General features: G+C 46.4%; 5 protein-coding genes across 5 annotated transcripts; 3 read left to right on the top strand and 2 right to left on the bottom strand.

Annotated features, from left to right (window-relative positions):
• Positions 1–6,475: 6,475 nt before the first annotated feature.
• On the top strand, positions 6,476–8,128 carry EDB91DRAFT_1087617 (uncharacterized protein; the record flags this gene model as incomplete). The annotated part of the gene is made up of 3 exons (XM_041316251.1): positions 6,476–6,771; positions 6,820–7,607; positions 7,662–8,128. 3 exons carry the CDS (start codon positions 6,476–6,478, stop codon positions 8,126–8,128), a joined length of 1,551 nt encoding a protein of 516 aa, XP_041170291.1.
• An 827-nt stretch (positions 8,129–8,955) lies between these two features.
• EDB91DRAFT_1255422 (kinase-like domain-containing protein) lies at positions 8,956–9,852 on the bottom strand (the record flags this gene model as incomplete). The annotated part of the gene is made up of 6 exons (XM_041323979.1): positions 8,956–8,982; positions 9,038–9,139; positions 9,190–9,419; positions 9,471–9,477; positions 9,536–9,622; positions 9,679–9,852. The coding sequence occupies 6 exons, from the start codon at positions 9,850–9,852 to the stop codon at positions 8,956–8,958; spliced, it is 627 nt and encodes a 208-aa protein (XP_041170290.1).
• Positions 9,853–16,947: 7,095 nt separating this feature from the next.
• EDB91DRAFT_1255420 (uncharacterized protein) lies at positions 16,948–18,758 on the top strand (the record flags this gene model as incomplete). Its single annotated transcript, XM_041323978.1, has 3 exons — positions 16,948–17,463; positions 17,491–17,622; positions 17,673–18,758. The coding sequence occupies 3 exons, from the start codon at positions 16,948–16,950 to the stop codon at positions 18,756–18,758; spliced, it is 1,734 nt and encodes a 577-aa protein (XP_041170289.1).
• Positions 18,759–18,883: 125 nt separating this feature from the next.
• EDB91DRAFT_1087613 (uncharacterized protein) lies at positions 18,884–21,257 on the bottom strand (the record flags this gene model as incomplete). The annotated part of the gene is made up of 9 exons (XM_041316250.1): positions 18,884–19,306; positions 19,354–19,637; positions 19,773–19,841; positions 19,926–20,185; positions 20,318–20,434; positions 20,467–20,476; positions 20,523–20,693; positions 20,735–21,202; positions 21,239–21,257. 9 exons carry the CDS (start codon positions 21,255–21,257, stop codon positions 18,884–18,886), a joined length of 1,821 nt encoding a protein of 606 aa, XP_041170288.1.
• Positions 21,258–23,752: 2,495 nt separating this feature from the next.
• Positions 23,753–26,049, top strand: EDB91DRAFT_1087612 (uncharacterized protein; the record flags this gene model as incomplete). Its single annotated transcript, XM_041316249.1, has 7 exons — positions 23,753–24,113; positions 24,156–24,367; positions 24,521–24,791; positions 24,849–25,126; positions 25,214–25,415; positions 25,470–25,559; positions 25,619–26,049. The coding sequence occupies 7 exons, from the start codon at positions 23,753–23,755 to the stop codon at positions 26,047–26,049; spliced, it is 1,845 nt and encodes a 614-aa protein (XP_041170287.1).
• Between the last annotated feature and the right edge of the window lie 276 nt (positions 26,050–26,325).

The raw sequence follows: 26,325 nt of genomic DNA, 5'->3' as shown, positions 1-26,325 counted from the left end.
GTGATTACTGATCTGTCGTGTACATACTGTCCTCTGAGCCTTTTCTCATATGTCTCAGTCATCCTTCTAGTCATCCTGCACACTCAGCACATAGCATTCTGCTATGCTATGCTCATCACTTAGAGTATATAAACATATGTACATTTGTCTGTAGATACTCAGTCTGAATATTACCTTTTCTGAGCCCTGCTCTCTTGTCCTTGTTCTTGGGCAGACCCCTTGACAACTCCTGTTTGCTGGCCTAGGGGATTGACTCCCTAGGTCGGCCGCCTCCTCCGCTCATCCGACTTCCCGCGCCTCTGCTGCCTTTCCTGCGCATCGGACTTACGACTAGTACTCTTGTACCTCTGTCCTCTGTGTTTCCATTCTGCTTTGGACTTCATCCGAGCAGTCTCCTCCGCTCCGCTCCTACTGTTAGCTCTGTCTGCAGTAGCCCTCCGACTTTCCCCTGTTGGGCGGACCAACCTCCGCCCAATGTTCCCTCGCTTATCTAGTAGTTCGTTGACCCTCCTTTGGAGGACTTCCGCTCCAATGTACTGTTGGAGCTCATAGAACTTGAGTCAGACTACAATCCAAAATTAGGGGCACGTACTTGGGTAAGGGGCGCAGCATACAAGCTGAAGCCAAGCCCCTCAGACTCAGCCTTACCCCTGAGCATGGTCTTAACACATGGCATCCATTCCCTGCCAACAGGAAAAAGGCTGTGACATTGTTTTTCCTCCGTCAGGGGTTGGGTTTTTGGCCATCTGATTTGTTTGGATATGTGATGTGCTGTAATGCACCACACCTTAGTTTTCTTTTTGACTTACTCAACCCCACAACAACCACAGCACTCAGTCTACTGGTAAGAGTATCAATCAATCTCTGATGCCCCAACCAAATTGTACTTGCTGGATAATATTTCGACGTGTTTGTTGAGCTCTATCAGGACGACTGCACTATATGCATTATATCATGTTTGGCTGTGTGTATTCTTGGTTTATCTTTGCAATTTTCTCTCCTTGTGCTCCAACTATCATGTAGATGCCTCTCTGTATGGAGAGGCATGCTTCTGTTGTACTTCATAAAGTTCGCATGATGGGGTCACTCCCCCTCTTTCTGTACATGAGAGAGTTTTTGGGCTGTACATGCCTGGTTGGGTGTTGGCTGTATTGGCTATTTTCGCATCTTTCCCTCTATGTGCTCTAACTGTCATGTAGACACCTCTCTGTATGGAGAGGCGTGCTTCTGTTGTACTGCAAGAAGCTCTACATAATGGGGTCACTCCCCCTCTTTCTGTACACAAGAGAGTCTCTGGGGTGTACATGCCTGGTTGGGTGTTGGCTGGATTTGTTTTTGCATTTTCCTGTCTTTCTGATGTTCTTGTACCAAGTGATCCTTTGATGAAGGCCAGGTAAATTGTTTTTGCTTTTGTGAGGTTGCTGACATGTAAGGTGACTCTATCTACATCCACAGTGAGGCATGGGGGTCTCAGGAATTTGCATCCCTTGCAATCATGGATTATTGTCGCTTTTCGAGGTGCCAACTGGTGAGTTCGTTGAACTTTTGACTTCATCGCCCATCAATAATGTGACCTTGAAGGTTGGGTAGAGTATTTTCGCTCTTTTGAGGCACCGATGCATGGTCGCTGTTTCAGGCATGCAACAGCATGTCAAGACAACGTCAAATTCCTTTCCGTCTCTTCATGACCACTCATTCCGGCTTTCTGTCCCTTGTGCTGGGTCATACTCTGGGTCATTGCCTGACTTTAGTGCGACCTTTCACTGAATTCACCTGTAGCTCACTGTACATGAAGTGTGATTGAAAATGGTTCTGTGATTATGTGTGTATAGTATGTAGCGATATGCCCATGTAATTATTACAAGGTAAATACAGAAAATGAGGGATGAGCAGGCATTGCAGCTATCACAAAGTTTAGGCATGCAAAATAAGCAACATCAGCGCGATGTTGGATACCCTTGATGCCTGACGCCAGTGACTCTATATGTTGCTGCAGAGCGATAAGACAAAGATGAGATTTTTTTTGACCTCTTGAGTCATGTGACAAACCAGGGTAAGAACACGGCCCATCTTACATGATAGGGGGGACGGACATGAATGTGGAAGAGGTGACGGCAAGGGGGGACGGCCATAAAGGGACAGGGACGGCCATGAAGGGAAGGGGACGTCCATAAAGGGAGGGGGATGGCCATAAAGGGAGGGGGACGGTTGCATCAGGGGGGAGATGGACATGAATGTGGAAGAGGTGACGGCAAGGGGGACGGCCATAAAGGGACGGGGACACTCCCACAATGGAGAAAGCATGGATTTCAATCAAAAGAAGGACGGAGGCCCCAAAAAAGGACCATGCAAAGGGGGACAGGGGGACACTTACATGAGAATCGTCCCGATAAGGCAGGAGGGGGACGGGGACATTTTGACCCCTGCAGACACTGAGCACATATAGATAGATAGATATGAGGAAAACAATCTTATGGTAGATTTCTAGCTACTAACATTGAGCTAGATGTCGTAGCATCAAGTATATTTGGAGCTCAGCAACAATAGAGTAAGGGAGGACTCCATGACCTCTGTATTTTTTGCTTGCTCATGCTGCTTGTTTTCCCGTTAGGCCCTTTTTGTAAGCTTCCATGAATCTGCAAGAACAGTGTGCATATCTAAATTTTTGGGTGAAACAGAACAATCAAATAAAAAAGGGGGCTTACTTCTGCATTTGCTCCACACTCATGGACTCTGGTGAATCAATGAGGTTCTTTGTTCACCAAGATTCTTCAGGTTACCCAGTGCACACTTCGGCATTATGCAGCCTGTGGCGCAGTAATCTGAGGATGCGGACGCGGAGGTGAATGTTTACCTTTTTCGTAGTGTTACCCCCTAATTGTCACACACAGAGATTTCATTTCTGGGCCCATAAGACTCATTTTTCTCATGGCACTCGCAATTCTCAACTTTTTAAAAAAAATCCAGCCCCACAAAGTTGTTCTAAATACAAATACACAGAAGACTACTTTTTTTTTTGCCAAACAGTGACATTTACAACGGCTATTAGCTGTACACTCCAAAGTCACGCAAAAGTCACTGTTGGTCATGTGATGTTAGTTGGTTGTGCATGAGCCCTACCTTAAGTCCAACATTCACTGCAGAAATGAGAATTTGATCAGAGCATAATCTGAGTGAGATACCAGGAGTAATCAGAAGCAAAACATACCCACCTCATAATCCGAATTAAATCAGACATGTAGCCGAATTTGAGAAATAATAGGTGTAAACAGGCCTTTTCAGAGCCTTTTCGAATGTTTTTCAGAGGACCTTTCCAGATCTTCATTTGCTTGTGAAATGTATGCTGTCCCAACACAAATCAGCCTGTGGACATATGGTTTTCAACTGTCTGAATTTAGTCTGCATGTTCGAAGGTGTGTTTCTCTAATTCTTCGCTAAGTCCACCATTCACTCAAAGATGTTGGATGAAAGCAAGAGCAACTTCACCATCAAATTAGACTTGCCCGCACAGCTCAATGGATTTAGTTTCAGCTTCACAACAAAGAAACCAGGTCCTGTGGTAAGTCCATACCATGCCCCCATGGGATGACAGTTCACTATTTGAGAACGATGTCCATGAACCATGGCTGAGGTAAGGTGACCTGCCCTGAGAAGACAGAGTAAAGTTCGGCACACTAGGGGCTCACATAGGATGGGACGGTGTTTGATGTTCGTGAGGCAACCCAAATGGATGGGAAAACTCTGGTGAGCTCATTTGTCCAGCCTGTCCAGTGCCAATCTGGTTGTGCTGATTCTGCATGAGCCCATTTGTAGCATCACCAGACTAATAAACAAGTAAGTTTTTCTTGATGTTCAAGATGAGTGTCTTGTTGATTTATTACAGTGCCAGTCTGTTCATGAGGCCCTCCGAATACATCATCTGGTTGAGGCAGAGCAGGAGTCATGGGGGTCAAGGGAGACAGGTGGGATTGATCACTGCCAAAGTTGTATGGTATGTCCCCCACCACAGTATGCTGTCGTTCTTGGCTAACATGATTTGGAACAGAGAAACTGGGAGCACCACTTGGTCGGCGCTGTGAGCTCTGAGAGCCATATATTGTGGCGGTAAGAGGTGGCAGGGAACAAGAGAATGCAATCACCAGGAGGCATTGAGGAGCAGGGCGAATCCCCAGGGGAAGCAAATGGTCATATGGTGGCTTTGTATTCAGATTCTAATCAGACTTAGTTATTACCATGTTCAGACACAAATCAGATGTGTGATCCTCACAAATCAAATCAAATCAAATCAAATACACTGTTGGGTTAGATCATGATTTGCATATTCTTATTCTACAACAGCTATGTTTTCTGTGTCAGTTTTGAATGTAAAACAGGTACTTTTCACTACTCTGTCCCTTCGGGATTTGCACAATCTATTGCCTCTGATTATATACTGTTTATGTGGTCTTTCACACCCTGTCCAGGTCTGATCAAATTCTCGTTTCTGCAGTGATTATTACTGTATACGTTGTGAGATAGTGTACTGTATCTTTGAGGTTTCGAATGCACGCAAAGTTGATATGTCATGTGTTCGAGCTCTGTTTGTGTATTTATTTGCCTTTATTTGGTCGTGATACCGCCTAGCACACGCTTGCTTGCCATAGCAGGTGCTTCTGGAGTACTCTGGAGTTGTGTTTGGTGGGGCAGAACCCCCTCCACCCCTTAAAGGGTGGAGTATTCCCAGGCTGTACTGCCTGTGAGGGGTTGCTACTGGGACTTTGGTGCCCAAAATTTCATATTGCTTTGTAGAGCACACCTCCCACCAAATGGATGGCAGCCTGTGATAATTTATCGTCTTTGTCTCCATTGTCATTACTAAACTGGTTAATCATTGTTCTCTCTCATCTTCATCATCATTTCATCTCATTATTGTCTCTGTCTCCCCTCTACACTCCAGTACGCTCATGCTCACTCAAGGCATTTGTGGACTTGAATGCATAATCATAAATGTAACTCATTTATGGACTTGTGGCTTTTCCAATGTTTAGCCATGGGCCATCTTCAAGAATGTCAGGGCAAGTGAAAGTCGAGGCTTTAATTGTGGACCTAAATGCATAATCATAAATGTAACGTGTTTGTGGACTGGTGGCTTTTCCAATGTTTAGTCATGTGACTGTTGACAGTCTACCGTATATTATGCCAGTGTTTTGCCATCTTTTGTTTTCAATTCTTTCCCCACAACTTCCATCACTATTACATTGTCAAATACATCGTGGTTGACCTTTACTTTACTGTTCTGTCATTGATTGCATCGCGCTTGACCTTTACTTTACCGTTCTGTCATTGATTGCATCGTGCTTGACCTTTACTTACTGTTGCATTGTCAAACACATTGCGGTTGACCTTTACTTTACCATTGCATTGTCAAACACATTGCAGTTGACCTTTACTTTATCTTTGCATCATTGAATGCATTGCCGTTGACCTTTACTTTATCTTTGCATCATCGAACACATCGCGGTTGACCTTACTTTATCTCTGCATTGTCGAATGCATAGTGATTGACTTGCTTTCTCATTACAACTTCCAACTACCTAATGCCTCCCAAGCCAGGAAGCCAAGCCAGGCAGGACACTGCCCCTCTCCCTCACAAGAAAGTGCCTGTAATGTCGCCAAATTTTGGTATGCCAATCACTTAAATGTCCATTGTTGTCTAATCCTTCCAATGTTAGTGGTATGGGGAATTGGGCTGATGGTGTCATATCCCATACCTCCAGATCCGGAATTCCGGAACCCCTCCACTAAAGTCCAGTTCTCCATCCTGTTATTTTGCCCGGCGCTCCAACTTCATCTCCGTACTCACCCCTATCTCCTTTTAGAATAGTTACTGTTCCAGTTACCGGTTATGTCCTGTTCCACTATGCTTACTGATCCGTCCATTCTCACTTCATTTCTGACTTCACTGCTTTGATCCATTACACTTACCAATAGACTTTCTACATGCTTCATACATAGCCTCTACTTTGCTGACTGATCTACCTACATGTTACCCACAGTATATAAGCTCCTGTAATACTCTGGAACTCCTCATTTTGAATATCATCTTAGTTCTGCTCATTCCTGCAATCTTCAGACTTGAGTCTCATCTCTTGTCCACCTCTGAGTCTTAGGGGTTAAACCTTAGGACTAATTCTCCAGCTCTACCTTAGGGTAGTCTAACCTCTGTTCTGTTTCTACTCTGGACTTCTGTAGTAGCCTTGCTCTGCTCCCACATAGTCTCCTGGAGTTCCACCGATGTTTGTCCTCTGGAACTCCCCGGACTTCCATTGGACTTCCCCTCTGCCCCTCGGAAATTAAGGGCACATTCTCGGGTAAGGGGCGCAGTGCACAAGCTGAAGCCGAAGCCCTTTGAGTAGTCTTTCCCTTGAGCACGACCTTAACAGATGGACAAGTTTTGGCCACACGGACAGGCACCGGCATATAAGAGGCAAAAAAAATGCCCCGTATGTTCATAACCAGTGATCAAGGTAATTCAGCATTGGAGATCACAGGAAATCCTAGCGAAATCAGCCACCTCAAATGCTTGGACTGTCCCACAACATTCTTCCAAGACACAGGCGACATCGCCCTTTACTTTGATGACGACAAGAACAGCATCAATGACGAGGATGATGACGACGAGGAAATAGAAGTCTCACTGTTAGTGTACCCTTCAAAGCATTTATGCCTCCTTCACCAAGTGCCAGACAAGAAACTTCTACTTCTCCTTGATGTCACTCACCGATGGATCAGGTGAGGCCGAGAATTCCCTAAGCTGCTACTGCCTCAGGATCTGGACAGCCTTTGCATGTCAGTTTTGACCTATCCAGAGGAATGGATAGCACCACTGCTCCCTGCCTACAATATTTCCGTTGTTGATCTACTTAAATTCAACCTTCCACAAATCACCGATTGGCCTCCTGAATGCGGGCTCTCCTATGATCCAGGTGCTCCCAATCGCAAGTTGAAACATCACGACCCCATTCCTCCCCATGAGTTAGTAATAGGCCTTCGTGAAAGCTTTGGACAGGAGCTGTTGAATGGGATGCAATCCATTCGTGATCCTTGCACACACACTACCCTACTACCTATGTGGGTTGTGCGATTCTGGCAGGTGATGCACGAGATCCATCACACAAGGTCTCAATGGGCAAAAGGAAAGGCATGGCTACAGAGCAAACAGGAAGGGGATGATGCGGAACACTACCGCACAGTAGTGAGGCAGCTGTACATTCTCCCATGGAATGGGCCAATACATGGCCAAGTGTCTGCCATTGGGAGAACAACCTTGCCCTTAGTGAACTTTTTATCTGATAGGGCATGGTTATCTGAAGCTCTCGTGAACATGATGGTCACTTGCCTTGCCACTCGCTTGCCTAACAAACAGCCCGACATAGTGATTGTGAACACCAGGTTTGCCGACACCATCCACAGTGCCAAAAGCATCACACATCATGACCAGCCACGCAGCTTCCTGCACACTCTAGAACATAGCGCAAAGACATCAAGGTATCTTTATACCCCGATCCATGTCAGCGATCACTACATCGCGTTGGAAATCAATTTTGAAAAGCAATCTTTCAGCTGCAGTAAGTACCTACATCTACACGTAAGTTACAATGCCTAAGCCAACTTGAACATAGGGGACTCTCTTGATGCGCACATTGGAATCCAGGAGATCACTAACAAGCCACAATGGTGCTTCACAAAACAATTTGGTGGGAGGTTTAAGAATGCTGGATATGAGTTGCTGCATGGTCACAAGAACGACTCAGCTTTGTGTGGATTGTTCGCCATCAACACCATCAAACACAACATCTTTGGACATCAGCTCAGCATTCCTGACCCTGACCCTGCCTACGAGAGAGCTAGATGGTTCTTTCTGACATTGGCAGATCAGATTGCTCAACCACTCCTGGTAGAGGTTAGTGACGAGGAATTGGGACCATCAGTAGGACCATCAACATGGCAGGGGCGGCCTGAAGGGGAGGAGGAGGAGCAATCTGTGATAGAGACAAAGGTTCCATACCACGAACACCTCTGGAACTCTGAAGAAGGGCATCGTGTACATGCTGAGGGAAGAGGCGCAGCAAAACATCAAAATGGATGATGTTGTCATGGACGTTGCCATGTCCAGGTCTCCTGAGTATCAGCCCACACAGTCGTTGTCATTCACAAAGCAACCGTTCAGGCTATCATCCTACTATTGATAACATATACAGCTACCTTGCAGCATACTCAATGACGATTGACTTCACTACCTTTCCTGCCTTCAAGCAGAACCTGAAGCTTCCATTCACACCAATGTGTGCATCCTTATTGGCCACCTGGGTCCTTCGCTAGGGTATAACACCTTGCGCGAAGTTCTTGCTCCTGTGTTTAGCATGGTGCCGAAGGACTCTTTCATCCATACTTGTCTCTTGACTAGATATCACTATTGAGGGCACAGAAAGTACTACTGCTGATTAAAATGATGCCTCAGCTGTAAATCCAGTAATGTACATGAGATATGAAAACATAAGTAGTTAGATGTGACTGTATTGCTTCGATGGTTAGAGGGAACATAGGAAGTAACAATGATTTGCATAATGGGAAGGAACTCATATTGCCATCCATCAGGGTCAGGGGCCTGGGGTTAACGTGGGGATATGGTTAATAAATGCTATAGTATCATATCTACATGTTTGCCCATCATGCAAAAACAGGCCAAAAATTCTGCCACTGCACCTGTACAGGATGTAGGGGCTCTTCATCAAGTTCATCTTGATCTTCTCCATATATGAACTTGATTTGAAAGTGTTGAATGGCTGCAATAAATATTCAGTGCACTCCTCAGAAACAACTCAGAGATCACTAACCACAATAGGCAGCATTGTCAAATTCTGACATGCCATTAATTGTGAACCATGGGTGTGACTTGATGCCTTCAAATTCATATCACAGGCAGTCAATGGGTTTGAGCAGCTATCGTGGCATGTAAGTGAGCAGGTTTGAAAAGGAATGTGATATAGAATATTACCATCGACACTAAGCTACCCATGCATGGGTTGAGCTCCTCAAACACCTTGGAAGTGGACGACTTGATATAGGCGTCTATCTCATCCAACATGATGAAGAGCCTCTGATTAAAAGCTTTAGTTGTGCTGTAATAAAGGAATATAGGACACCCACCTTGTGCCCTGGAGAAATGAGCTCATAAAGGATGCATCCAAAAGACCACCAGTCTACTGCCCATCCATATTTGTCACCCTCGTTAAACATTACTTCAGGTGCCATATACACGGGGGATTCCACATAGACCAACATATACCCTTCCCCTGGTTCCAAAGGCATCCTGTGCAGATGGGAGACCCCAAAATCTGTGATTTTGACGTTGTAGCAGGAATCTATTAGAATGTTGTCTGGCTTTATGTCTCAGTGTATGATGCCCATGCTGTGAAGAGCATTGATACCAAGGGCCTTCAAAAAACAGTTGTGTCAGGGATTGCATACTACGTAGTCAGCGACACCTGCTCACCATCTGAGCACTCAATCTAGGAGTGTTCTCGAAACTGAATTCAGGCTCATCAGCCATGAGCTTCTGGAGGTCAAAAACCATCAAGTCCTAATGTATGCACAAAGTCAAGTTGCTCAAACTGTTGGGGCAGGGGGAGCACATACCATGACAAAATAGATGTTATTGTGTGTTGAAAAACACATCTCTAATTGCATGAGGAATGCCTTTCCATTGCACTCCTTCTCCCAGGAGGCCATCTGCTGATAGACTTTGAGCTCTGTTGCAACAACGCCTTCTGATTTCTCCTCCACCATCTTGCGCCTGTCGATATCCTTCATACACAGCAGGCGTCCAGATCCATGGTCTTGAGCTCCCCAAGCAGACACATAAGACCCATTACCCAAGGAAATGCCTAGGGAATGAAAGGGACCTGTAACGCATTCTTGATACCCAGGAAGGTGGATGTAAGATCAATCAAGGTGATGGTCAGCAAGAGGCATGGTGTATAGCTGTAGAAGCCAAAGGGTTGGGTGATATTGGGTTGAAGGATTAAGTTCTCTTGAAGTTCAACTCAAATAGAAAACGATAGATTTTTATCAACTGTGGGCGCGAATTATCAAGACATGTCCACATTGTGCCACAGCAGATGCTGTCAGTTGCAAACAATGTGGTGGGCAATATTGGTGTGCATTGGTGTTTGAGATGTTGGTTGTAAGCTCCTACTGTTGAGCAATATAACGGCCAAACCAGAGCAGAGGACAGTGAATATTCAATGTTGTACATTACAAGAACATGATTTATGTGTACAATTTGTGTCTTAGCTCATCCCCAGTAAAGACCGAAGACGATGAGGACAGGGGAAATATGATAATTCTGTAATTACATAGTAGTAAACATGATGAGCTCTGAGATTTCCGATGAAGATGCATTGCACATATTGTTTTTGTTGTGCATCGCATCATTCCTGTTGTTGTTGTTGTTGTCTATCATATTGTTCTGTGTTGTTCTCATTGTGCATCATGTCATTTTTGTTGACATTGTCCCAATGCAAGGGTAAGATCAAACATTTTACAAATTTCTTGACTAACTGTAGTGTTCTTCACAGTGGTGCAGTAAACCAACTGCCAGCAAGTAGACGTTGGTTTCAAGCCCACCACACTTAGACACCGACATTGTAATTTGCATATTTTTCATTGAAGTCCAGATATGTTTTGCTCACGTGAACAACTCTGTGTCATCAAACACATCCCAAACACTCACCATATTCCCAACAGATGTCTCTTTGCTACCACCATGTTCGCCAGCAACATAGATTTTTCTTCTGGACCCACTGCTCAATACTCGCGCAATTTCACATTGCAGGATCCACTGTAAGTACCTCATACTGCATACTTGTCCTTGCTAACTACACCGCTACAAAGTGCTGTTATTTTCGGACCTAACAGAATTGCCAAGAGAGTCCCTGCCCCAGCACTTAGCCCAATCAAGCAGCCAAACAACAATGGACCAAGGATATCCAACAACAAGTCAGCTGCAAAAATGGAGGGAAAGAAGAAGATGCGACCAGGTGCCACATAGAACACTCAGTAAGTATTAGTATGCCTGTCTCTTAATGTTTCACACTAACCTTTGTCATGCAGAAACTTATGCGCATGGCGTTGGCTGAAGCAGGTCAATGAGATGAGTGGAACAACCGAAGAATTCTGTGTGTATTGAGCAGTACTCACAACCGCATAGCAAGATGAGTACAAGGCTGACACAGAGTGGTTGCAGAGCGCAGGGATGTGGACAAAGGGTTCTTCCCCTGCATTGTATGTCTTTTTCATTACCTGCCTGCATGTTTTCCCCCCACTTTCATGCATTTTTGCCCCCGCCCTGCTATTTACAGTAATGCCTGACTGCTGTTAAGATCATGCTCAAAGGAAAGACTACTCAAAGGGCTTCAACTTCAGCTTGTGTGCTGCGCCCCTTACCCGAGTACGTGCCCTTAATTTCCAAGGGGCAGAGGGGAAGTTCAATGGAAGTCTAGGGAAGTCCTGAGGTCAGACGTAGGGGGAGTTCGGTGGAACTCTGGAAGACTATGAGAGAACAGGGTAAGGCTACTATGGACAAGTCCAGAGTAGAAGCAGAACAGAGTTTAGACTACCCTAAGGTAGAGCTGGAGAGTTAGTCCTAAGGTTTAACCCTAAGACTTGGAGGTGGACAAGAGATGAGACTCAAGTCCAGAGAAGCAGGAATGAGCAGAACTAAGATGATATTTGAACTGAGGAGTACCGGAGTACTACAGGAGTTTATATACTGCAGGTATCATGTAAGTAAATCAGTCAGCAAAGTAAGGGCTATGTATGAAGCATGTGGGAAGTCTATTAGTAAGTGTATAACAGATCAAAGCAGTGAAGTCAGAAATGAAGTATGAACGGACGGATCAGTAAGCATAGCAGAAACAGCATAACTGGTAGCCGGAGCAATAGCTATTCTAAAAGGAGATAGAGGTGAGTATGGAGATGAAGGTGGAGCGCCGGGTGGAATAACAGGACAGAGAATATGGTAAGGGAAGTAGACTTTCATAGGGGAGATCTGGAATTCCGGATCCAGAGGTACAGGATATGACAACTGCACTGTAACATCCCATGTCATCCAATCCTGTCTGCTGTCATCACAATACATTGTATTTGCTTGACTATTATAAATATGCTTGAATTGGGTGAAATATGTAAACTACGATGAAAATCAGATCTCATCCACTGTCGTCACAATACATCCCATTTGTTTGACTATCATAAATATGATTGAATCAGGTCACATATGTAAATTTCAGTGAAAATCTGATATCATCACGGAAAACCCTGCCCCATCGTGTAATATATAGGATGCACTCAAGTGGATTCTGTTTGGCCCAGGAAATTGCCTAGCCAAGAAGAATTTTTCAGATGTCGTGCGTTGGCACCCGATCCCATCATGTTGGGTCTTTACTGGGGTTCATCATCCGTTCACTCTACGTCTTCTGTCTTGTCATGCATCCAAACTCAAACATCACATGACCATACCAACCGTAAGTCGTACATGGATGCAATTGAGCAGGAGATAGATGACTCAATGGTGATGTCAAAAATGGTCTGGTGGGTGATACTCCTTGCAAAGGCACTGGCCAAGGATGAGTGCGCAACCTGGGACAACCGCATCTCCGAACAGATTCTCCAAGTTCATGTCCCAGACAATCTGACATATGATAAAGTAGGCACAGCAATTCAGGAGTTCTTAACATCAAATAAAACTTCAGTCCAACAATCTCCAGTGGACGAAACATGACATACCAATGAACAAGCAATGTTTTTACAAGGTAGTAGCAGGCAAAGGATGTGACAGAGCAAACCCTCTGGTATATGTCATATACTTGATCCAACCGCTCCGCCAATATTAATATCCACTCCACCCGACATCCTACTTCCCCCATTATCCTACCATCTCTGCCCCATCTGCCCTCCGCACAACCCAGTCGGCTTCCACATCCGCTCCTATGGCTCTGCTTGACTGCTTTGTCAGTTGCCTTCTGCACCATCCATTCTACTGTAAATCCCCTTGCCCCATTTAGGTATATACTTTCCCCATTTGCACATAGTATTTACTTCCAGATCACCAGTAAATCCTCTTACCGCTCAATCACTGATCCGATGCGTACATATTAATATCCGCTCCAACTTATGTCTTCGCCTGTGTAAGTACTTACAAACTATATCCTTGATACATAGCTTTACAACATAAATCTCCTAATCACTGCCTCACACTTAGAATTATATAACATATCCTGTACTTAGATATTTCCCTCAGTCTTAATATTACTTGTCTTCTCGCAGTCTCTACTTGTGAGAATTCTCAGTAGGACCTTGCCTCCTCTGGACACAAGTTTCATCTTGTTGTCACCTCCGACCTTCCACTCCAACTCAGAGCGGTGCTCTAAGTCTTCTCCCTTGCTTTTCCGGCTCTACCAATAAACCCCTTTGCTCCTATCCACCTTCTGCACTATCCTCTGCCTTCCCCACTCCGCTCCTAGTTGGCCCGCCACTAGTAGTGTTTACTTCCCGACCCTCAAGTGGACCAAAGCGGTCTACTCATCCTACCGTCGGACAACATCGGACCTGCTCCAAATTTGGGGCACATACTCAGCTAAGGGCACAGCGCAAGAGCTGAAGCCAATCCCTGACCCCTCTGCTTCTTGAGCCTGGCATGGTACCTAACAGCATCACCCATGCTTTGCAGTAGTTCAGCGCCTAAGTATGTGGCAGTAATTTCTGTGATTGTGGTATTGGTGCCACCACTGTGTCCTCCAGTGTGCTGGAGCATTCCGCTGTACTTATCAGAATGGGTGTCAATGATGACGAAGGTGTTGGGTGGAAACCCAGCTTTGGTGTTACGTTGCACAAACTCGATGCTGGGAACAAGCTTCCTAGACTCGTGCCCATGTGTGTTTCTGCACATGTGCAAGCTTTCAATGAATAGCTGTGAATGAGGTTTGTCCAGCACAGTCATTCAGATGGATTGGTTCAACCTACATTGTCCTTATTATCCCTGTAGTGATTGTCAATATCACACCTGACAGTCAATCCCAAGTAGTTGTCTTTCATGGATTCCAGGCTAAGGTTTACCACTACCATGGGCCAGGTCATCTTGACCTTCTGCCTGATCCAATAGCCCAGCACAGTGTATGGGAGCACAGCATCCTTACCATCTCCTGTCCTGCAGCAAATTGGGCACAAGAATGGCTTGCTGGCATCCATGGTCCTGAAATAAATGCAACCACTGCTGTGAGGCACAAATTGCTGGCACATTATTCCTCCACACTCAATGCATTCATGGGAGTACGGAGCTTCAACGTGGTCACAACAGAAGTGACAGTAGTTACCTGTGTTCATGGCATGGGACATGGGTGCATTGGACGATTGGTGGATGGTGATGGAAGGCTGGGGGATCATTGAGCCCATCTTGACCGTTCCCAGCCCTGCGTGAGAGATCCTTGCCAATTGGCCACCTGCTGTAGATTTTCTTTTAGGAGGCATGTTGTAGATGAATGAAGGACGCAAGCAGAGAAGGTCGTGTTACTGGCCATGCTAGTTTTATACCTGATCCACAGGGCCACAATATGTGCTGATTTGTCCGACATATGTGGTGATTGGATGAGTAAGCACATATTTGGTCCGATTCCATTGTTCATCACTATGTCATTGTGTCTCATTTTTCACACACTTGAACTAAACACGGACGGTGTTAAAGCTGATACACATTACAAATTACACACATATATTTCACGGCTTGGCGCTATGCAGTTGCGCTATGGGCAGTTAGGTTACAGCTGTGAGCCCTTAGGTGCCAACCGGAGTTTGAAAGCTAATCTACAATGTGCGGCGGTGAACCATTGATAAAATAATTGGAGTCAAGTTCAAGTTCACCTTTCTCCCTTGCATCTCATTACTCAGTCGTTTTTCAGAAAATGAATGGGTGGAACTCAACCGCGTGCGGTATATATGGTACACTGGTAATGTCATTCCTGGGCCTTCCCTGCTCAATGTGTATTGCTGTCACAGGCCACACTCTAAAATTTCAAGCTTCCTTAGTCTCTGCTCTGCACTGGACATGGAACTGTCTATACTTGATAAACAGATGGGTACGCTGGTTGTTGCCCATAGTGTAATGCTGGCTGTAGATTGTCCTTCATTATCTGACATCCAAGTGATGCCAGTATAGTTTCTGGTCACGGTAATCCAGTTCGCATTTGCAGGGTATGGGGGCAGAAAGACCTTAAGTAGTAGTCACTCGAAGTCGCTGAGTCAACTATGAGTAGCAGGTGTAGACTGCCATGCTGATGCTCAGAATCCTAGGTAGTATTGTCACATCTCTCCTTTTTTAAATCTCTTTCATTTCAATCTCTTCCTCTCCATCTCTATGTAGTTTACTTAATTTATAAACTGCCATACTAGGCGTCATTTGATAATTGTTATTGTTATGTGCTTAATGATTGTGTGTGTGTGTGTGTTGTGGTGAATTTGCCTTTGTTTGGTCAAGGTTGATTTTTCATTTATTTTTGTCATACTCTCCTTTCTTCTTTCTACCACCATCCATGTTAGACTTTGTTCCCAACTGTCTGTGCATACGCCTGCTTGTCATAGCAGACACTTCTGGTGTACTTCCAGAGTTATGTCAGGCAGGGAGGCAGCCCCCCCTGCCCTTTACAGGGCATGGTATTCCTAGGCTGTACTGCCCTGGGAGGGGTTGCTGCTGGGGCCTGAGTTCGCAGTAGGCCCTCCCTCTCCATTTTTGTTCTCTCAGTCTGTTTTCTGCAGCCCTAACTGTCTGTTCATACGCCTGCTTGTCATAGCAGGCACTTCTGGTGTACTTCCGTATTTATGTCAGGTGGGGCAGCACCCCCCTCTCATGCCCTTTACAGGGCATGGTATTCCTAGGCTGTACTACATGGGAGGGGTTGCTGCTGGGGTTGCCTTGCTTGGCATGTTATTTTGGCATTGTAGGGCGCCAGCACAGAATGGTCATCAAATCCCTTCACTCCCTTGCAGAGCTTATGCTGGGTCTAGCCAGGCCCTACATTGTGACTCAGGGGTCATTGGGTTCTGTCATTCTATGGTGCCCCACATGGCGTCTATGGTGCACATCGCTTACCTGTATGTTATTTTTTTTCCACTGCAACAGGGACTGATCCACTCATTGTGTGAATGTCAGAGTTCTGGCCAGTCTGGGCACAAGTCTGCATAGACTTCAGGTCTGTGGTCTGGGCACAAGTCTGGGCACCCCTCGGCAGGCCCGGGAGATTCAAACGGAGTCTGCTTGCAGGTGTACCTAAGCAGGATATTAATATCCTTTATCCTGACTCTTTGCTGCCTGCCACCTGCTGCCCGCCAGCTGTCACCTCAAAGGAATGCTACTTCTATGCCCGCCCGCCACCACTGGAGGTGGTGTCAATGACGTCCTCCATTTAGATGCCACTCGAACCATCTCTGAGCTGCTCAAATACCCCACCCGCCTGCCGTTAGATCCATTCCTCTTCCTTCCCGTACATATCTTCTCCTGGATTGCCTCGTTCACATTGCCCTCCTTCCCTCTTTCTACGTGCCTGTCCTCTAGGCTCTCAATAATATTTCATCCCGCTCCCACTATGTCCGCTCCACTGTCTCATGCTGACATTGTGTTTCTTGCACAGTTGCTCCTCCGCCTGTCTTCTACTGGCCTCGTCACTGATTGCACCAATTGCGGTGGTGCAGTTTTGCTGTCAATATGTCGGACTGATAAGAACGGGAACAGTGGAAAACCAATGGCAATGATACGTGCTGCTCTGATGCTTGATGCATAGTATTAATGTCAATCACCAGCATCGTTCATGCACTTTCTACCGTTGGTATCCGCAACTACTTGCCTTCCCGCACATCATGTCATTAATTCCCATGTCAACCACATCACCGAGTCCCCCCAGCTCTCAACCAATTGCCTCCTCTAGCAGTACTACCCTCACCATGCTGCCACCCTCCTTGACGCAGCCCTCAACCAAGCGACAACGCAAGCGGGGTGAGCGGTGTCTAGGTTCTTTCTGCCGTTGCCCGCGTGCCTTGCGCTGCAGCCGTAACTTGTGCTCAAGGCATTGTCGTGAGGTGGGCGGATGTCATTTCCATGGATTTCATGATGGCCTGCCTTCGCATGGAGATGATGAGGATCTGCACGATGAGTTTCTGACTGAGGAGCTTGAGGATGGTAGCTTTGGCTGTGAGGAGCTCCGTCAAGCATTGAAGGCCTCCCTTGATGACTTTGGCCTTCCGATCCCAGGTGCACCAGTCCCTTCTATGCATGACCTACTGTCTGCACCACCTGCTCCTATCCCCTGTGATCGTGTCCAACTGCCAAGCATGCCTTTCAAGGCTGATTCCCCTCCCCCTCCTGTGCTACCTATGGTGAAGCATCCATGAATCACGCAACAGATGGACCCTATATGGGCGACTGATCTCCGTGCCCGGGCCTGGCAGGAGGCTGATGATAAGCGGGCTGAGGAGCGCCGCAAGGAGATGGAACGAGAAGCGAAGCAGCGCTTCGTGTTGCATTGGTTTGACTCTGTAAGCGTCATCTCATGTTTCTGTCATGACTCTGCTCATACTATACCTAGGATGATGCCACTGTCAGGGTGGAATGGGTGTCCAAGTGCCCTTACTATCCTCAATGGCAGCTTGCCAATGATCCCGAGCTTGTTGCCTCCTTGGGCACAGATATCCAGAAGATCGAAGTGTACGATGCACACTTGCAATGCTGGATTCCCACTGCCCTCACACATACCATCTCCCTTGAGTCTGGCTATCATATATTCCTCCGACGTTATGGTGTCATGCAGTGCAACTGCTTCCAGGAGCTCTTGATGGCGTCAAAATATGTCTCATGCCCTCGTCACCTTCGGTTTAATATGAGAGGCGAGCGCGACATTTTGCGAACAAAGCTCAAGGCCAAGCAGGAGCAGGCACCACTCCTAGATCCCGAGGCCGAGGTTGAGATCATCGAGATAATGTCCTCCCCTGTCAGCAAAGTTAAGCGCGAATGGGAGGAGAGTAGCGAGCTTGCTTCAACTCCTGTGCGTCCACGACTCACTGTCGAGGACTTCAACAGCCATTATGCAACATCTATGTCGCCCACTCCCTCTCCACTCCTCTTCCGCAGTTGCAGCATCATCTCTCCCTCATCCAGTCCCCCTCGCGACACATTCTCTATGTCCAGTCCCCCTCGCGACACGCTCTCTATGTCATTTTCATCATCAGCATCTTCTGTGATTTCACTCACATCCTCGCATTACTTGACTGCCCCGGTGAAGGTGCACACACAACGACGAGCAATCTCCGTTAAGGAACCTGCTATCACTGCCATTCCTGTACCCGACTATGATCCTGCAAAGCTATGGCAGGTGTGGCCCCACGGCATGCACACCATTGATATGGTGGCCGGCTTTCAGCAGATGGATGACAAGCGCCTGCAAGCAATGTACCGCCAGCATGAGTTGTTCCCTCTCATATTTGGCATCCCCTTTGTCAAAGCCACCTATCACCACAATCACAAGGTGTGGCGAGTGACCGATCACACTGTCTTTGCTGAGCATGAGGCCACGGGTCATACATCCTTGGGTCTTTGGTCGCACTACCTTGACGCTCATTTCAGGGCACTTGGGCAGCAGAGCAAGAAGAGCAAGAAGCCTAGCAAGGCCAAGTAAACATACCACTCCATAGCACATTATTCTTCCTCGATTTGTATGACTGTTTGTGGGCAATGCATATGATATTGTTGATTGATATCTTGACATTGTGGTTAAGAACATTGATGTGTAACTAAGGCAATTTAAGTACAGGGATGATAGGGCCTTTTACCCTGTGTATGTAGGGTAGCTAGAGTAACACGATTGCACCGAATGATCATCTCATCTAAAAAGAACTCGTACTTAACCGGTGTCATCTTGCGACAAATGTTGTGGAAAGCGCTGAACCACACATTGATCTGCTCTGCAATTGAAGAGTTGAAGTAGTATCCGCCATCCTCATCCAACAACTCTGGATAAGCCTTCATGTTGCAGTGCTCGCGACACAAAGTGTCACTTGCCTTATGCTTTGTCTGGTGATGAAATGCATCAACACACATGCTGACGCCATCGAAAAATTTGATCTGATGGCTCGTGACTTCGTGGAGGGCATTGCAGTTGGAGTCATAGATTAGGTGCTGTGGTTTCCGTGCGCATGGAAGGGAGTATATCTGCTTGATAAGCAGCTATGCAACATCAGTAGATGGAAGATGGAACAAGCTAGAACACTTACTAGAACATTTGATACTGCCTCGTGATGGTACATAGTACTACATGCATTGATTATCCCACAAGGACGAACAACGAGCTGTTCATTGTTTGTCCATTGGCGTCGGAAGTTTGCCTTGAGTTTGCCTTGTGTTTCCTTTGCCTCGCAGGCACGATCTTCTTCATCGTCAACTCCAGTGGAAATTGTCACCGCTGGTTGCACAAGGCGAGTGTCTCCAGTGTGTTCATCATGCTCGTACCACTCATCTCCATCTTGGATAGCGAGATCATTGCCAGCATCAATGGAGGCTGTGGCATCACCAGACTTTGCGAGTTTCTGATGTTGTGTCCAACTCTTGCCACTTCACATGGATTTGACATTGAGAATCTCCATTTGAAGGTGGATGGGGTCGTCACATGCCTTGCGAAGCTTCCCAGACTGACCGTCGCGAGTCACAGGCCAATCACATCCCTCTACAGTGCATATCGTCTCCAGATGCTTGTGCGTGGGGTCTATAGTGCAGTACCGATGACGAGTATTTGCGAGGGGGTTGGTGCATCATGGGACTGCACAGCACAGATGCCCCACAGTGACACCATCAGTGACAACAACTTCGGTGCGGCTGAGTGTCCCATCTGGCATCTCGAACACCTGCAGGCAGCCGTCGCAGGCATGTGGAAGCTCCTCTTGTCTGTGAGTAATGATGCGCTCAGTGCACTCGCGCATGGCATGTGTGAACCGGTCTTTTTGCTCTCCCCCATGGGGAACCTGTAGGTGAATCCCACTCCGATGGTGGTCATCGAGCAATGCAAGGAGGGTGAAGGAATCCCACACCTCCTCCATCGTCAGCGAGCTCCTGAATTGCCAGGGGACATTGCGATCGGGAGCTCAATGAGACTGAGCAATATCATACACTCGTGCACAATTTGTTGCTGAGACACTGAATAAAACAGTCAGAAACAAAAGAAGGATACTAATGCATACTCACGGAATCTGCATGAGATCCATCCAGCTCATCGCGAGCTCAAGCTGAATGAATTGGTGTTCGGCAACTTGTAGATAGGATGGTATACCACCATAATACGACCTTGTACCATCCTTGACACTGTAATTGTGGTGATAATTCGTGTGACACACTGAAAAATGACTGTAAGTTAACAATAGTTTGATATATCGAGGGCATGAACACTTACCTCGACACTTCAAGTGAATAGACCACGCAGGATGAGCGCCTTGTGCATGTGTAAACACCACTATATGTTGTTGCTCTTCTTTCTTCAACAGAGAATTGTTTCGCCAGGTGTTACAATCTGGATTGATGCATGTCTTGACAGGAGGATAGAGAGTGTGCTTCGCTGTAAGATCTGTGAGTGTCAAGGCAACATAGAACAAATGATGGACTTACTGATCCCTCGCTTGTGGCCATACCATCTGAATATTTCCTCCTCCTGATTGGCGGCCTCTCCAGCTGTGGGTAACATCCAAATGAGATCCTTGATGATATCCCATAGGACATCAACAGTGTCCTTGGAGAAAGCGAATCTTTCAGCCAGAAACTCATTGACAGAGGGGGGTAGTACGTCAGGTGCAATGAGGACAGACACAGTGTGTGGCTGAGATTGTAATATATCATCTTTGAGAAGGCTGGTACACCGGAGAAAGGTGGTGAGATCGAGAAATGGCATGGTGGCAAGCTGGTGGTGTTGCTGCATGGCAGCAAAGAGGGACGTGATGTCCATGGCCCGTGTGTTGAGATGCAGCGGCGGCAGCGGTGGGTGGAGGCGTGATGTGACTGGCGGGAAAGGTGGGTGTGTAATGGTCAGCCATGCTCGGGGGACGCCGGCATCTTCAAACTCCATCAGAGCATCACCACCTGTGCCCAGACCACAGACCTAAAGTCTATGCAGACTTGTGCCCAGACCGGCCATTTCAGAGACGCCCTCCTCATTGCTAGGTCTCCTGCTTAGTAGACACCTCTGGACATTTGGGATTCATATTTGTAATTTTACCCCATACATCACTGGCTTAAAGATTAAGTTGGTGCAGGACTGTGCTGCCTATCTTCATGTAGTGATTGAGGTAAATCTACATACAATCCCTCCAATGCACAGATAGCCTATCATTTGTCAAGTAGGACTGGGGCGGAGTTTACTATGCTGCCATTCACTAGTGTACCACCAGCTAACTTCATGCAGATGCCACATCGGCCTAAATTTTTTGATTTACCCTCAATTTAGACACGGAATCTTTGGGTCTTTACACTCTCCTACTAGGAACTTCATGTAGTATGTACATATGGGTGACAGAATGAACAAGCAACAAATGTACACATTGTCTCATAATGATTTGTCTATTTCTGTCATATACCGGATCCAAGCGCCTCCAATACCACCTGTGAACATCCCTATCACTAGTCCGACTCCCTGTTTCCCCATCCGCTCCATCCCTCCTTCTCTGACAATGCACGAAGTGCATTTCAGCAGGACTAGCCCTGCTACCTCCGCCCGACTCTATTCTGCTCCTCCGACACTACCCCTATTTTCTCCGACACTATATCCCATACCTCCGGATCCAGAATTCTGGATTCTGCCCTATGAAAGTCCGGTTCTCTGTCCTGTTCCACCCGGTGCTCCACTTTCATCTCTGGACTTACACCTATCTCCTTTTTAGAACACTGCTCTCTGGTTACCGGTTGTACACCTTTCCGCTTTGCTTACTGATCCATCCGTTGGCACTTCATTTCCGACCTCATTTCCTTGATCTGTTGTACACTTACTAATAGACCCTCCATATGCTTCGTACATAGCCCTTACCTTTGCTGACTGATTTACTTACATGATACCTACAGTATATAAACCCCTGTAATACTCCGGAACTCCTCAGTTCGAATATCATCTTAGTTCTGCTCATTCCTGCAATCTCCGGACTGGGGCGCAGCACACGAGTTGAAGCCGAAGCCCTTTGAGTGACCTCTCCCTTGAGCACGACCTTAACAATTTCCATGACTTCAAAGCACAATAAAGCTGCTGCTGCTTGTGCATGAGTCAGGAGCCATCCTGATGAAATGTGGTCTCTACTGATAAAATCTGCTAGGACAATGTCCACGAAAAATGCGACTCGGATAAAACAGACTGCTGCAATAAACGAATCCTCATACATCAGCCTGACTTCCAGCAGCAGAAATTTCTTGTTCAGGAAGTCATTGAAGCAGCTGGCCACCTTTGCATTTTTTTTTACTGAAGTTTCATTGTGAACTCAATTTTATCTGTTACGGGAAAGCCTGGCTTTCCAACAGTGCACTTGATAGGGTCGATCCCATGTCCACTTTATGGAGCACCAAGACGATGGAAGACTGAATGAAGGCTGTTCATTCAGAATGACTGACTGAAGGATCAAAGCAGATACTAGAGTCATATATCACAAGTGAAGATCAAGTTAGAGAAATACATGGTCTAACTACTGGTGTATATATAGGCATTGTCCTATGAGTTCAGGGTAGGCTTGGGTAGCCAGAAAGCGTCCAAACTAGGTAAGCGTCTATGTGAGTCATAAGGACTCAGAGATAAGAGTACCAGTTCAATGGTAAGGGTCCAGGGTATGGTACCAGCACAGCGGTAGGTGTCCAAGTCAGATAACACTATCTGTCATGATAAGCGATAGGATAAACAACAGTTGTTACCGGTGTATCGGTAGGGGCGATAAGGGAGAAGCGCGTGGCTTCTATTGATCCTGGTCTAGGTCCAGTCTAGAGCTGTTATGCTCCAACAGCTGTCATGCTGTGCTCTGCAGTTTAGTCACATGCCGGTGATGTCATCTGTCACGTGTTGTGACGCAGTTGTGACAGTGATGTTTGGTGGAGATGATAGGGGTCTGAGGGTCCCTATCACATTATCCAGTTCTTTTGGGGAGTTGTGAAGAGGTATCTCTGTGAAAACTGTGATTACACATATGACACACTAAAGGAGAATATGCTGAAGGCCATGGAGTCTGTGAACCTGGAGGTCATTCATTGTTGGGAATACCGCATGTACCGGTGGATGGAGACATGCAGATTGGGGCTTGGCACAAACAAGGCAGAAGCTCATGTAAAGGAGTTCAGTTTGACAAAATACAAGTCTCACAGGCGCATTCTGAAGGCTGTCGCTCATGTATTTGACTAGACGCCAAATCAGTAGCAGTTTCAGATTTTATCTCACTCAGAATTTTAGCAATGACAAATCTCTCTAGAGGCTCGATTCAGACCAGTAAATATTCCTCTTTTCTTTTGAATTTTATAAAAGTGTTGCACAAAGTTGGTGGTCCACTAGCCCACAGCACTATAGAAAAGCACACATCAGCCACAACCAAACAACACCAAATTTGGGATGTGTTTTAAACTCTACAACCTGTGTTGGTACCACAATCCACTTCTTTATACACCATTATGGCATGCACCAAATCCAATACAAAACACCTCCCAAAGGGCTCTTCCGACAAGCCCAAAAAAACCATCAAGTCTAAAGGCAGCTCAACCATCAAGAAGCATGTGTTGTCCGTCATCAGTGCCACATCAAAGAAGTGGCCGTGGCCACCAAAAGTACTAGCAAATGCCATCAGATCCTTTGAAATCCCGACTACCCATGCAGAATTCATCATGGAGGATGCCCTTACCAACCTTCACATCCAATTCACCTATGGGCCCTCAGAGGATATCAATGCTATAGATCCATATGGTGCGCAGTATGACATTTGCCAGGTACCTGTCTACAAAGGCGGGAAGTCAATAGGATATGTACCACTGCCAAGTAGGTACCAGGGAATATGGTTAGATTTATGCTACAATGTAGTCTTGTTCACTATGGGATGGAAACATTGGGATCAGGAGACCAAGCAGGGCACTAACAAGCAGAAACAGATGACCAAGACATGCAAACAGAACTGTGGGGCTGTGCTTGTCACACACATGCAGGCCAGGCTCCTCATGGTGGACCAACTGGTGGGTCTGCATCACAATATCAAGCCCAGTGAGAAGTGGGTACTGATTCTGGACAAATGGAAGGTTAGGTCTCTTTGAGACTGGCTGAACGAGGATTTCAGAGAGGCCAACAAAGAAGGACTGCATCACTTGACTGCAGACCTACTGTGCTCAGAAAATGGAGCATTTTTCACTAAGTCCATCATATTGACCTATATATTCTTCCATTGCTTACAGGTGAATTCTGCAGAAGAAGGCTGGGACGAGGACAATGAGGGTCTGGAGGTTATGACATGCCCACAGGGATGGATCCAAGGCCGTCTTGTAAACTTTGAGATGACATTCAACAACATCCTCAAGCCACAGGTGTATGCCAAACTAAAGAATCATAGCAAATTCTTTGAGACTCAATATGTGGAAGGTGCAGAATTACTAGAACGCTGGCATGAGGGCCATACACCAACTCCTACCTACTGGTCAGAGAAACAGTTTGAGTGGATGGTTGCAGGTGAAACCATAATTCTATATTACTACTTGTAAGTATTAAGCTCTTCAAATTCACCAGGACATGATTTTTGGGACCAGCCCTTCCACTTTGTGCATTATGCACTGTCCACTGACCAAGAAGAGTATGAGCACATTGATGAATTTTTCACCAACATCAAATGTCTCACCAATATCTTGTGCGTCAAACCTGATTGGGACTTGGTGGTGCAGAACGCAGCTGGGCTCTGGAGGGGGGAGATGACTTGGAGGGAGTTTGTGGAATCATTCAAGAAGATCTGGTTATTTGAGGGAAGGCCGATTGGCCCTTGGCAAAGCACGGGCATGGGCATCTCCACCGTCCCCTTATGACATATATCAACATTTGGTTTTATTCTAGTGCCCAACAATCCTTTCAACACCTTTGAAGCTGAATTACTCCTCAAGGGATACTTGCACCGGGGGTATGAGGATGCCGAAGCCAACTGGAGTGATGAAGATTTGATCATGTGGGAGGGCTTGGGAAGAATTTCTGACATCAAAGGTTTCTGTGATGGGTGGACATGGATTGTGAATGAGGTAAGCATGGAGGGAAAGACAGTCAAGCAGGTGTTGCAGGATGCAGGGCCAATGTGGGTCAATTACCAGGGTAAGCAGTAGCACTCTCTTGAGATTACTTCTGCCTCTCATGTGCAGTTCCCAGTGTGTTTGGCGGTGGTGCAGTCCATCAACAATAAAGGCAAGCATGCCATGGATGTTGAAAGGTCCAGTGATGGATCCACAACATCTTCCAGTAAGGAAACACCATACTTTTAACCCACCGTTGATAACTAATGTGTTCTACCTCCTAAGGTGGAGCTGCAACTGGTGGTGCTTTTGCTGAGGGTGCCATCAGGCTTCCTCCTGTTTTCCCACCCATTCCAGCTGGAGATGTCGCTGCCCATATGGCTATTGAAGTTGATGCCATTGACAGTCCTGCTGACTTGGGCCCTCCTGCTCCCCCAGCTGCAGCACCTATTCCAATTCCAATGAACGATGGAGGTCATTCCACTGCCTCCATCTGTGTTCCTCTGCTGGCACCGGGTGGCTCTCACACTTCTACCAGTTCTTCTAGTGTCATGTTAGGGATGGAACACCAGGCTGTCCACATTAGTTTGGCTGGGTATGTTTCAAGGGGCGAGACCTTGGAGATGTATTCGTCATTGCTGAGGAAAGCGTATGCTGCCCCAGAGTATCAGTCAGGCATTGCCGAGTATCTCCATGATCTCGGCTCCATCCCATGAGGCGAATTTGAAGCTATTGCATTCGAGGCACGTGTGGAATCTTTCATAGCACACATTAGCACAGTTGGAGCCAGGTTGGAGGCACACAAGTCCTCAAAGTCCCTCCTGTGATGGTCACCAGTACTTACTTTTTTTTTGGCTCACATTCTAACGATGCATGGCATGTACTGTATTAAGCTTGTAGTTTATTCCTGTCGCATCCCCATGTGAATGCTTCAACCCTGTATAAAAATGAAGTACAGACTTACAGTTCACTGTACTAAAGTCAATCCAACT

The sequence above is a fragment of the Suillus paluster genome, assembly GCF_016628075.1.
Source record: "Suillus paluster strain FC165 chromosome Unknown EDB91scaffold_139, whole genome shotgun sequence".
Taxonomy (NCBI): domain Eukaryota; kingdom Fungi; phylum Basidiomycota; class Agaricomycetes; order Boletales; family Suillaceae; genus Suillus; species Suillus paluster.
Note: the sequence above shows the minus strand (reverse complement) of the source record. Positions and strands in the feature narration are given on the sequence as shown.